Below are 13,604 nucleotides of genomic sequence, written 5' to 3'. Positions count from 1 at the left end.
ATGATCTAGCAAAATTTACCTTCATTAAAACCTGGTATTTTATTTTATATTCATTACGTGACGCCAACCGGTCATGTGAACAAAAATGAAAACATTTTACACAATTGAAACTATTCCATAACTAAAAATAACTATGGGTTGCTGTGGAAGCTGTTTCGGGGATCAGGATAAAGAATTGCAGGTTTTTCTCAATAATAAGATTGTTGTCAAGGAGTTCATAATAAATGAGTGTAAAAAACATGAAACTCAAACCAGATGTATACCGGATGTGTCTTATTCGGATTCGTTAAGTCTTTCTGTTGAAACATGTTTTAACATAGTATTTATTCATGATCCTGGAGAATACAAGCATTGATGTGATAATGTGAAACAAACAGCATTTAGAGGTTACCATAGCATAGTGGTTGTTGGGAGGTCACGGGATTTATCCTTTTGTGGGAGCGTTCTTCAAATTTTGCTTTAAGAAATCAAGTACTGGTTCTACCAAAGAAACAGACGCATGAGTGTTTGGCCTTTGATGCAATCAAGCTATCTTTTGTTCAGGCATTCTTATTTAATGCATTTACAAATTATCTGTGACATATTTTAAAACACACATGTTGTATGTGTCAATATCCAGCTAAACAAAAAATCAGCAATATTTTGCAAAATTTCTTTCTAGATTGAGGTCCCACTAATCTCTTTCAATATATTATCAGGCCTTTCAAATTGGTTGCCACTGTTTATAACTATGTGCATGTGCTTGGTTTATAAATATTATTGATGGAAATTATAAACTTAATACATGTTATAACTTAATTATTTATGCCAATCTTTCACACAGTATTGCATTTAAGCTTATTTCTTAAACCTCATCAACCTTACATACAAACCTAACTATTGTTTGGAAAATGTTCATATGGAATCCTAACCATTCTGAAAATCAACAAGACTTATGAAATTGAATGACTTGTCAGAGCTATTGATTTTATTCCTGTTAAAGTTTGGAATTATTCATGACCAACACACAATCCGAAATATGATTGGCATTTTTTCGATGCTTTAAATTAAAAAAACTACAGTTGAAAAAAATGGCAGAATTGTTGTCAAGAATATCCAGAAAGTCTTGTTTGAACTGTTGTGTTTGTTACAGATATTTTGTCACACGAGAAACATGATAAATAACTAAATTTTAATGAAGGAAGAAAATAGGATGATGTGTAATATAAACAATAGCATACAGTAGAGCTGGGACGGCCTTTTATAATCAGCTCTAGCCATGTAACAGCTCTTGGGCAAGAAGGGTCTTTATATGGGCAGCTGGCCAATAATAGACTTTGCTCTGCCATATGTTATTGTCTAATAATTGGTCATTTTTGTTGAGAATTGTTATTTCTTTTCTCTATTGACCACCATGAAGATTTGATGAACTATTTGATCTTCATGAGGACGAACTTTATATGACCAGGACATAGTAATTACGCAGGTTGCTATGACAACTGAGCCCTGCAAACTGGCCTCAAATGTTCATCACTTTTAGGATATGAGCAGAAGGAATTTTTAATTCAATAATTTACTACAAAAATAGCTTTCAGATCCACCAGCTAACAACTATAGGCTGGATGAATTTTAAAAGGAATAAAAATATTTCTTGATGTTGTCCTCTGTTTGTCCAGTGTTTGTTTTCAATGTGAATAAAAAAATAAAAATTAGGTTTATCATAGAATTTCATTAATTTTGCCACTGTTAAGTCTAAGAAAATATATGATGCAATAAAACTCTGTTCAAATTGAAGGTAAAGTTATAATTCAGGTTCTACATGTTTCTTTTTTCAGGATGGTCAAGGCAGAGAGACGGACCCGTTGATCAATCCAGTGAATGGACAAGGACCAACTCATGCATATGGGTAACTGAACTTGTATGCTTTAGCATATAAAAACACACCTAGGTAGTGTGGTAAATAGCTAATGTGCATCAATTTTGAAATTATTTTGTTGGATACTTTACTTGTACTTAGTTATTTTCACATCAGTTTGATTCAGATTTCTTCAACTATAGGTTTTGAATCACAAAAGGTTGCAGGATTGTCATTATCAATCGAGAAAAAATAATTTTTTCCTAGAGGTTTTGTCAGAAAAGAGGTCATGTAAGCATGGAAAAGATCCCTTTTAAAACAGAATTGGAACAATTTTATGTAAATGCCACTATGAGGACAAAGTTAATTGTTTGGAATGTATGTATTAAATCTTAATTACCATGAACTTACTTCATCATCACCAGCGTTCTGCAGTGATATTTAAATAAAGGTTCACAACCACATGATACTCATTGGAGTTCCTTTTTTACCAATGAGTTTTCATCAAATTTTCATGACATGACTGGAAATGTTAACCAGCCATTTTGCACCAGGCATTTAACAATTATTGCCCTTTATGTTTTTAAAAATTGATAACGTTTCAGCTCTCTAACTTAGATATTTTTATCAAATTGTCACAAATCTCTATTGAAATGTTTGTTGACATAAAGTTGAGGCCAAGTTCAATGATGACAGTCAATTTCTATTCCATTATTCCTACATTTTGTACAGATTATTTACCAAACTTTCTGCAAGCGTTTATTGACATGCAATCAAGCAAAGTTGAATAACCAGCCAAATCTAGCCTTGCACTTAAGAGTTATTGACCTTTGTTTATACAAAAAATGAAAAATGCGTCATTCACTTTTCACTGAATCTTAACCAAACTTTCCACATGTTTGTTCCCAAACATGTATAATGGAAGTCAATAAATGGCAATTGGTCATATACCAAGTAATAACTTTATCAAGAACCATGTTATAACAACAAGCTTTCTTAAGCATTTGCTTTTTGCAATTCCATGTATTTACAAAATTTCGTGAATAATGCTTTTCTCTTTAATATGTTTGCTTTTCTAAAAATTTGAATTTTTTCAATTCTATCTTAAAAAAACACAGATTTTCCTAGGATTTCAAACAATAATATCAATTGGAAATGTTTTTGTAATGGAAACCTTGAGTTTAAGGGTTTTAAATTCAAGTTATTATGTGCCAATGCATAATTGAAATGTGTTTGCAGGTATGATTGTTTCATTGTTTTGGTGAGAAATAAATTGCAAGAGGACAAGATTCTTGATATAACAATATCCAAGACATAATGTCTAACCCTTGACTTACCATGTTACTCGTATCTTCATACACAAGTACAATGCTTGTCTTATTGTGCAGGGAGTCACGTCCTATTACACAGGCTCCTCTGCCACAGACACGAGGGGATGAGACCTCCGCGCTCTCCAAAATTCTGCACGATACCGCAAGGTACTTATGTTTTATGATCATCAAATAAGAACACGAATATCTGTAAAATATTGCATTTGATTGTACTCTTATTTCTAAGTATAATATTGCATTCTTGTAAAAAATCTATCTGTACTCTTTGACACTTACGTGTAAGTTTGGAATTTCTTACGTAACATGGTAAGTTTACAAGCAACTTTCTTCCTGACAAGGATCGTATTGTCTAGCATACATGCCATACGTCCCGATCTCGGCGGGACAGTCCCGCTTTTGGGCCCTTTGTCCCGCCGTCCCGCCATGAGACGATTTGTCCCGACATTCGTAAAAAACGATGTAAGGTGTATAGGTTCCCAATAAAATTCGCTAGTCAAGCTCTGTTTCGCTAATACTTAACACCGCTAATCCCTTTATTGCCCCCAATTAACAATCCAATTCTACTTATCGTGTGTACCAGTGTTGTTTATGACACCTTATCAGCGATTTATCGGCTAATTATTGATTTCATCAGGCATTCACACCATGGTGGTCTTCAAGATAGAGGTCGCTTATTGCTATCGATAGTTTTATTATAATGAAATAAATGTTGAAAATGTGTTTATTTTGTATTTGTTTGAAACGGTTTACAAAACAATTTTTTGTAAAATTAACGCTACGTCATAAATGAGTCTTTTACATTCAATGTTTAGTTCCAATATAGCGGGATATTTCGAATGTGCAATATACCAAAATCGCAACAAACAGTCCAATAAGTGATACCCATCCTGTCTAGTGCAATTGTAATAAAAACAACGAGGTGCTATGCATGACAGTTTGACCCTACTCCAATTAAGATAAAAACAACGAGGTGCTATGCATGAGAGTTTGACCCAACTCCAATTAAGCCGCGACAATTGACCAGTAATAAACTGCGCATGGACACATGCTTAAAAAAACATCGCAACAAACAGTAACAGTGGTACCCATCTTGTCTTGTGTTATTGTAATAAAAACAACGTGTTGTTATTCATGAAAGTTTGACACTACCCCAATACAGCGCCTGACAATTCACAATTCAGTTTAGTCTGTGTATATAAGAAGAAAACAAAATACGGAAATGTGTACGGCCGCGCATTCCGTGTGTAACTGATCGGTAGATAGTGTACTGTAACCCGTACTTTCAGTCAACTGGATAGCCTCCCCTGCGTTAATGTTTGCCATTGAAATTAATATAATGAGTATTGTTGTCGTAATGTTCTAGATTTTGTACTCTTAAACAGATGAATATTATCTTCGTTGTCTGCTATTGTCTTATTTAATAAAACTGTTATTGTTATGTTTTAGATTTCATGCTTGAATAAAAGTATCAAGAGTTTTTGTTAGTACTATATACTGACTATAGTAAAGGTGGAATGATAGATCGTTTTAGGTGTCCTGCTTTTTGGTCAAATGTCCCGACAATTTTTATGGAATGTCCCGCTTTGTACCTAAAAAATTATGGCATGTATGTTGTCTAGCCATTTTAGTAAATAACAGCATATTAGCAATCATGTAGATCTACAGGAGTGTGTTGCATAAACCTCAACATTATCTACTCAATCATATACATTAATACTTTCACATGTACATGAAGTATAAGGCCATTGACTTCTAACAATAATGTTGTCTTTGTTTTTAAAGCGAGTTTACAATGCCTGAAATGCTGTTCTGGAGAAAAACATGCATATCATATGTGTTGTTATTCCTCATTTCAAAGTGTAACATGTCACACAATAGATGAGCATTATAACCAAGCTAGCATTGCATAAGGTGGACTGGTTAATGGATAAGTAAAACCCACGCCTTATTGGCTGATCATTATAATGAAGAAACTTTTTTTTAAACAGTATGCTTTTTGTTTGTTAACATATGGCTATAGTGGACTGCAAATGGACACTTAATGTTCTAATTTCAGTCACATTATAGATGTATCCTCTGCTGAAGGAAGGGGCATTGAGCAGCATGAATTTCACGACAAAGCTAGACAATATAGGTATGTTGCATAGAATTGAGCCAGTCTATGGGAAAACTGGCTTAATGCATGTGTCGTCCCAGATAAGCCTGTTCGGTCTGTTTTATGTAGTCAAATACATTTGATAGAAGTGTGATTACATTTTGACACTAATTATTCCCCTGGTAGGATGGCATAAAGCAGTCATAAAGCATTGGCTCTAAAATAAAAGTACTTCCACCTACAACTTTGAAACTTCATTTGTAGCTGCACCTTTATGAGTTCTACACGCCACAACCATTTTTGGGTCACTAGGTCAAAGGGGGGGTATGTTAACAATCTAAAAGTTGCATTTATAATACAATCTTTATGAAACTTTCTTATCATATCTTCGATGAGTTTGAAAATGGTTTAAATTGCTTGAAAAAAAAACATGGCTGCCAGTGGGCGCTAATTTCCTTATATTGCTATAGCAAAAGATTTCATTCATTAATCCTGTATGATCGCTGTTAAGTAGGTCACGCGAGTTGTGTATCGTATTATTTCTTAAATTTAACCCAGCATTTGTAGAAATATAACAAGATATATACATTTCCAGAAAGGAAATTCATTTCTGTGTTGAATAAGACCCAGATCATTAAAAACGCTGCACAATTGATGAAGTTACGGCTGTTCAAAGCAATGCACCCTGTTTTCGGGTGATTTTGAGTTGGATACCTTGTTATATATTCTTGATAGTGATTAAAAAAAAATCAGAAAAGTTGATTTTTTGTTATAATATGATTATTTATCATTCAAAATGATAATTTCACTAATTAATATCATAGCAACACGCTAACCACCTGTGCTCTAAAAGTTACATTTATTGTTTACTCTTCATGAAAGTTGAGCATAACATTTGTTCTGATGACATCTTGGGCTGCAAAGAATAGGTCAGTTCCTTTGAATCTCAGGTGAGCGACTGTGGGCCTTTCAGGCTCTCTTGTCTGCATGAATATGTATTATTCAGTGAACTAAGGATCAGAACAACATATTAAGTTATTAAAGCACTATTATGTGAAGTTCAAATAAGACATTATTCTTCAAATAAATTCATTTATTTCATTAATTCTAAATATGATGTTTTACCATTTGTAGTTATTTATTATGAAAAACCTGTTAGTAAAAGTAAAACATAGTTTATATACATCATTAAAAGAGATACCAACCCAACACTGCATTCTTGCATGGATTTTGTTAAAATAAATGTTCATAAAATTTCAAATGTTTGGATTTATGCATGAAATCTTTTTACTAAAACAGTGAAAATGATTAAAACACCAGTATGAGGTCCAACTAAAGTGTTATATCTTATTTCCTATTAAAATTATGCAGTTTGTGTTTTTAGCTTGATTAAATGGGACGAACACATCATCAAATGTTTTTTGGGGCAGTGACAATATAATTTAGTAAAATGGAAAGATAGGGCTTGCAATCAAGATATATTCTTTATATGAAATGCTTTTTATTAGCTCATCTATTTTTATTTTGTTTTTAATAGCTATTGTCATCACCTGAGCGTCGGCGTCTGCAGTCTGGTTTAGTTTTGTGTTAAGGTCCACTTTTCTCATAAAGAATCAAAGCTATTGCATTCGAACTTGGTACACTTACCTACTATCATGAGGGGACTGGGCAGGCAAAGTAAGATAACCCTGGCTTGCATTTTGACAGAATAATGTGCCCTTTTTATACTTAGAAAATTGAAAATTTGGTTAAGTTTTGTGTTTAGGTCAACTTTATTCCTAAAGTATCAAAGCTATTGCTTTCATACTTACAACACTTACTATCTATCATAAGGGGACTATGCAGGCAAAGTAATGTAACACTGACTGGCGTTTTGACAGAATTATGGCCCTTTTATACTTAGAAAATTGAAAATTTCAGTTAAGTTTTGTGTTTTGTTCCACTTTACTCCTAAAGTATCATAGCTATTGCTTTCAGACTTGGAAAATTCGCTAACTGTCATAAGGGGACTGTACAGGACAAGTTGCATAACTCTGGTTGGCATTTTGACAGAATTATGGCCCTTTTTTGACTTAGTAACATGAATATTTGGTTTAATTTTTTGTTTAAATCCTCTTTATTTCTAAAGTATCAAGGCTATTGCTTTCAAACTTCAAATACTTTAATACTATCATGAGGGGACTGTACCTGGCAATTTGAATTTAACCTTGACTTTTGAATGACCTTGACTGTCAAGGTCAAATTATAAAATTTTGCTACATTTGCCATAACTTTAATGATCAGATTTGATTTATACTTTGACAAAACAACACTTACCTGATATACCAAATTAGACTCCGCTCAAACCATCCCCCATGCCCCACCCCGGAATGCCCCCCCCCCCAATATAAAATCCCATTTTTTCTTATCTTTGAAAGATCATCTAATAAATGAACATACCCTCACACTATACCCCCTCTCAACCCGACACCCCCCCCCCCCCCCCCCAATTTTTTTTTTTTAAACATGAATAAAAGTTGTTTTTTTGCTGTTTTTTTTCTTATTTTTGGAAGATGATTTAATAAACGACCATACCCCCCACACTATACACCCCTCTCCACCCCCACCCTCCCTCCTTTTTGATTGAAGTATTGAGATAGGTCCCTTCACCTTTAAAAAAAAATAGATGAGCAGTCTGCACCTACTAGGCGGTGCTCTAGTTTTACTTTATTTTGGTAATTATCCACCGCCATAGACGGAGGGATATTATTTTGGCGTTGTCCTTCCATCTGTTCGTCTTTCCGTTCGTCCAGAGCAATATCTTGGAAGTGCTTTGGCGGCTTGAAACTTGGTATGAGTATATATATGGATAATAGGTTGATGCACACTATCTGATTATAACAGAGTTATGGCCCTTTGTATCTTGAAAAAATGCTTTTTGTGTGTCAAGAGCCATATCTTGGAAGTGCTTTGGCGGATTTCATTGAAACTTGGTATGAGCGTCCAGAAGCATATTGGCGGTGTATATCAATTCAACGAATTTGCTTGTTATATATATGCTTATTCGGGATAAAACAATTGTTAAGGTCCTTAAATGTATAACAGAGATTTTAGAGTTACTGTAATTAGAATTATTTGCAAATGTGTATATGTAGAAATAAACATTTCTAGTAAAAGTGATTCTTTACTCACATTATGCTTAATGCAAGCCCCCAGAATGGTTTTAACAACGTTCAACATAACAGCACAATCTGTCAACTGGATAAACATATGACAGTAAAAAGAAAGTCTATTTCTTTGTTTTATCTTTGTTTTCAGCAATAAAATCAACATGGTGTTGTCCAGTTCGGGAAGGACAGGCAAATACAAAAGCACGCTACCAAACGGTGTCTCGGCTCCTCAGATAGTGTTGGCTGCTCAGCCGATCTCCTTAGCTGATATTGATTTAGTGAGGGTTTTAAACGTTGGGGACATATTACAAATGTTCTAAGTAAAATCATTAAAACTTATCTAATGAGAGAGAACTCGATTCAGGGTGTGGGGGCACATTTCTAAAGTTCCTCAGTAAAATCCCCGAGTCATATTTAAGTAAAGATTTCAATCAAATTTTAGTATAGAATTTAGTAATTTATTTTCAAAATATGGTTTAAAAAAATCAGCTTTTCAAATCAAATTCAATCAGTTTGATGGAAAGAAAAGTTTCCATGAAACAGGCTAAAGAAATTGTATGACTTGATTTTACTTAAAGTGATTTTATTGGCATCTAACAGTATATGCTATGTTTATAGATGTCTATCGCAACCCTTGTTTATTTTTGGTATTTTCACTTCATATACACTTATATTTGTTAATGCAGCATCAACATACTAAGACAATATCCCAAATATAGTAAAATAATGCCTTTGAATATCAACCTTACTTTTGTTTTGACAACTGACGACAGAAATGATTCGATGTACGATGTGAGTCTAAATGTAGTTTTCATGCAGATTCATTCATACGACACTTTCACTTTCTTTATATTTATATTTAAGACTCCCGTGTGACCATGCCGTTGGTAGAACTGTCAGCTTGTATTTGATGTCTTGGGTAAAGGGTATGAGAAAGCACTTACAAGTGGGCTACAATCCCTACATCTGATCACTAGGCTTTCATCCGTTTGATTGATACTGTATTATGTAGTTTTAAATTCCATGGTTAAAATGTATTTTTACAGATCACAAATGCTGCGGCCAAGGCAGCTCAAGTCATGAGGGACGTTAAAGTTGAACACAAAGAGGACTTGGTGGTACCATTCGGTGTGCCATGATTGGATTCAGAATAACCTTAGGTTGCATATTAACCAGTTTATGAGTGATTATGTTAATGCTTTCAACAAGTCCATGGGAAATAGTGTATGACCAGAAGTCTCTATATGCTATTTTACTGGCAATTGTTTCTTTATTCTTAAAGAGACACAATTATATTATTGAACTTGCCATGAAGTTAACAAACATTAACAGTGTCAGCAATTTTGTTTGAATATTCAGTACAATGTCAATGGGTATTTTTCTAAATTGTTTATTTGCATCATGGATCTTAAATTGCTGTTAACTTTTATTTATTAAATAAAATAACAAATGCCAAGAGTGTGGAGTTGTAGAAACTATTACTCCAGGTAAATGGAAAATGTTACAATCATATTTGTAGTGTGAACACGTGTCAAATTAACACATCAGAATAATAGATGCTTTTGTTTATTTTAATTTTCTATAACAAAATTAGTCTTTGAAATGAAATATTACTTCTGTTTCAAGGTGATACCTGGATTCTTCAAGTTACAGTTTATTGTCCTACAATATCTGAAACAAATCATTTAAAATCGCTTATTACACAAATTGTTATGTATGTGTCAAAGCAATGCTCAATTATTGTTTAGTTCTGACTTCAAAGCTTGAAATAAAAATATTGATAACACACATTTTAACAAAATTTGAAGAGTTTAGGTCATGTTAATGTCAATGCAATGTTATGCATGTTTAAGAGGCGCATAAAATGTACACAGCTTTTTAATCATATACATATTTTAATTGCAAACAATCTCAGAATGAAATAGCTGTGTTCATTTTCCAGTCTTCATATTTGAACAAAATAGTGTTTACATGTATTAATCAATAACAATAATACACTGACAATAAGTAATTATCAAATAGACCCTTGTGAGCCTCATATAGACATATAACTTCTACTATCTCGTTAACTTTTCAGAATACCAGTGTTTTGTTTCAATTAAGTACATGTATTTAAAAGGGCCTTTTCACAGATTTTGGAATGTATTGAAGTTTGTCATTAAATGCTTTATATTGAAATGTTAACATTGGATCTAAAAAGAACCAGTAAAAAATTAATAATAAAATTATAAAAGAAAGAAAAAAAAGTAACCCTCAACAGGGCTTCAACCACTGACCTCTTGAGTCCTGGGGCCGTAAAAGACTACCATAAAGACCACTCAGCAAACAATGCTCATATGATGACGGACGTATTTTATACTTTATATAAGCAATCCTCGTAGTTTCACAAAATATAACAACAACAGAACTCTCCAAATTATTCAATCGTTTCACTTTGCAACGTTTTTTTATTTTCAGGTTTTTAAATCGTCAAAAGATGCATATAATGGCTATTTTAGAGCATGTTTAATGTTCAATATTACAATTTCCTCACAAATATCATAACTAAAACGAAAATTTGCGAATCTGAAACAACTTGATGTAATTTTGTTGATTTACCAAAACATAACACGGAAATGTTCCGACAATTCCTTATGTCACAAAATGTTGTTTGGTCAAATCCAGTTTCAAAAAGTGGCAACTGAACTTTTAACGATATTTTTTAAATGTATTTTTTGCATTAAGTCTGCACTTAGAAGTCTGATACATGAAAATGTGATGAATAACAATGTGGTTCATATTTAGTTAATTTCACATCATATGATATTGGAAAAAGTTAGTCTGAATATGTTCATACACATTTATGTTTCTGTTGCACAAAATGTCCTTTGCCAAGTTGTTCATGAATTTGTTTTGTTTTTATTTATTTGTCTTGTAACCACAGTCTATGTTATCAGGTCATGTTGAAATTAAACTTAATTTGGATTATTTATATATGGAAATTGTGCTTAATTCCTTTTTTCATATCACAAGCTCATTGTTAATTTACAGGTAACCAAGTCAAAATTGGATATTATATCATTATTAACGAATATAAATTCACTGTCATATTGTATGTTAATGCTGTGAATGTACAAAATACTCGTTCTGTTATTGTACTGAATGCAAATGTATTCCCTGCATCTAAGTGCAGATTATGTCTCTGTGATTGGGGAAAAGTGTTGAAGAGATGCAGTATTTTATATCATATTATTTGTATTCATAGCACAGTGGTAATATGCTATATGTATTTTGTAATGTTTAGGTCATGTTATGTGTGGTTCTACTGAATTTGTGTGTACAGATATAGGTATATTGATGCAATTATGTGATGTTAGTGTCCATCAGAAATGCTAGGGGCATGCATGAAATGCATTTAGATTGTCAGCAATTATGGTGCGTTTTTGTGTTTATATGAAATATTTTATTTTATGTGTCATTCACAATTCTGTTGTTTCTTTATAACCTGCTGTTCAGATATGCCGCATTACATTATGCCCTCCAGATTCGTTGGAGTTCTTTGAAAACATTGTTTTAATAGTGCTTGATAGAATCCTACAGGTCTGCCTGTGCTACTAAACTTACTGTAAATAAGAAATAATAATTATATGACCATCATGCAAAATGGTTTTTATGACATATGAAGCCAGATTACCTCCAGACCAGCCTGCGCAGTGACACATTCTGATCAGGAGCTTATCTGTTCATCAAGGAGACCACAAAATCTTGCCGGACTTAATTGCTGACAGGGTGACTCTTGACCAGACATGCTTGTCAGGAGCTAAGCTGGCCGCATGTGCCATTTTGTCCCATTTTCGCATGAAGCGGGTCATATGTCAATTGTGAGCAAAATATTTTGTTAAATATTAGATCCAATAATTGTTTATATGTTCATTTTTTTTCTTAAAATGAATTTAAGAAAAAGAGGCAGTGGTTAAAATTAATTGAATAAATTGCTTTGTTTGTTGAGCATGACAAATGTTTACCGATATATTTATTGATATCTGCATTAAAACATATTTACATACATTACTTGTATTTTGTGTGACTTAATTATCTGGTAGTTCTTCATTTGTAAAAGTTTTAAAGTTGAAGTGTTGATATTATAACCCTCTAACAAATGCATCTATTGCTCAACTCATACAAAATTCAAGACAACACAACAGGTACCTTTCATTTTGGATTACAGTATATATTCTAAGGTATGTGTCTATCTAAAAGCTTTAAGTACCCTATTGGCAACATAGCAGGTTAACTCTGGTAAAAAATAGTTAAAGAAAAAAAAAGACGTACATAATAGATAAAATGTATTTGAATTGTATAATCCATTGTAATAAATCTACTGCAAATAATTTAGCACTTAGAATACTGTGCTTTTTTCTCACAAGAAAAAATGGAACACCTATTGGTAATATAATGATTAATATTCTGACTGTAAAACATGTCCATATGTATTGTTTCCATAAGTCCTTTTACTTTTGTTTATTTTTAGCTTGGCTGTTTTCGGAGAGGTATTGTCATAGCCAGCTCGCCTACCGACGTCCGCGTCTTGCTAAAACCTTTCCATTGGCTCTAAAATCAAAGTGCTTCTACCTAAAACTTTACAATTTCATATGTAGATGCACCTTGATGAGTTCTACACGCCACATCCATTTTGGGGTCACTAGGTCAAAGTTCAAGGTCACTGTGACCTCAAAAAAAAAAAATCTGACAAGCTTTCATTTATTCAAAACTGCACCCGCAGCCGAGCTAAGGCACCCGTTATGCGTTGCTTTTGTTCTTAGAATATGCAAGGAAACTCCATTTGATCCAATGAAAGTAACATACAAGAGAAGCGCTCTGAACAAAACAGGCTTAAGTGTCGGCCCAGATTAGCCAGTGCAGTCTGCACAGTCTTATCAGGGACAGCACTTTCTACTTTTTATATATTTTTTTCGTGCAAAGGAAGTCTCTCCTAAATGACAATTCAGTCTGATTGGAAAGGGCTGTCTCTGATTAGCCTGTGCAGACTGCACATGCTAATCTAGGACAAAACTTAACGCACATTCATTAAGCACTGTTTTCAAAAAGCGTGGATCAAATATGTGAGTACGCCATCATTTGTTACCAATAAGATTTCATTCATTATGTTCTAGCTACTACTCAAAACATAAAATCAAATTGTTGTTATGTTAATA

The 13,604-nt window shown here is 33.2% G+C and overlaps 1 protein-coding gene across 1 annotated transcript; it reads left to right on the top strand.

Annotated features, from left to right (window-relative positions):
- The first annotated feature begins 55 nt into the window (after positions 1-55).
- On the top strand, positions 56-12,456 carry LOC127878223 (ragulator complex protein LAMTOR1-like). The gene is made up of 6 exons (XM_052424744.1): positions 56-181; positions 1,815-1,885; positions 3,223-3,312; positions 5,222-5,299; positions 8,558-8,687; positions 9,456-12,456. Exons 1-6 carry the CDS (start codon positions 134-136, stop codon positions 9,546-9,548), a joined length of 510 nt encoding a protein of 169 aa, XP_052280704.1. The 5' UTR covers positions 56-133; the 3' UTR covers positions 9,549-12,456.
- Positions 12,457-13,604: the final 1,148 nt, after the last annotated feature.

The sequence above is a fragment of the Dreissena polymorpha genome, chromosome 4 (assembly GCF_020536995.1).
Source record: "Dreissena polymorpha isolate Duluth1 chromosome 4, UMN_Dpol_1.0, whole genome shotgun sequence".
NCBI classification, from domain to species: Eukaryota; Metazoa; Mollusca; class Bivalvia; order Myida; family Dreissenidae; genus Dreissena; species Dreissena polymorpha.
Note: the sequence above shows the minus strand (reverse complement) of the source record. Positions and strands in the feature narration are given on the sequence as shown.

Bases quoted from the DNA above. Each gene is read 5' to 3' on its own strand.
- LOC127878223 (XM_052424744.1), top strand. From the start codon at position 134: ATGGGTTGCTGTGGAAGCTGTTTCGGGGATCAGGATAAAGAATTGCAG. The intron at 182-1,814 runs GTTTTTCTCAAT...TTCTTTTTTCAG, and splicing joins ATCAGGATAAAGAATTGCAG to GATGGTCAAGGCAGAGAGAC. The intron at 3,313-5,221 runs GTACTTATGTTT...TTCTAATTTCAG, and splicing joins ATTCTGCACGATACCGCAAG to TCACATTATAGATGTATCCT.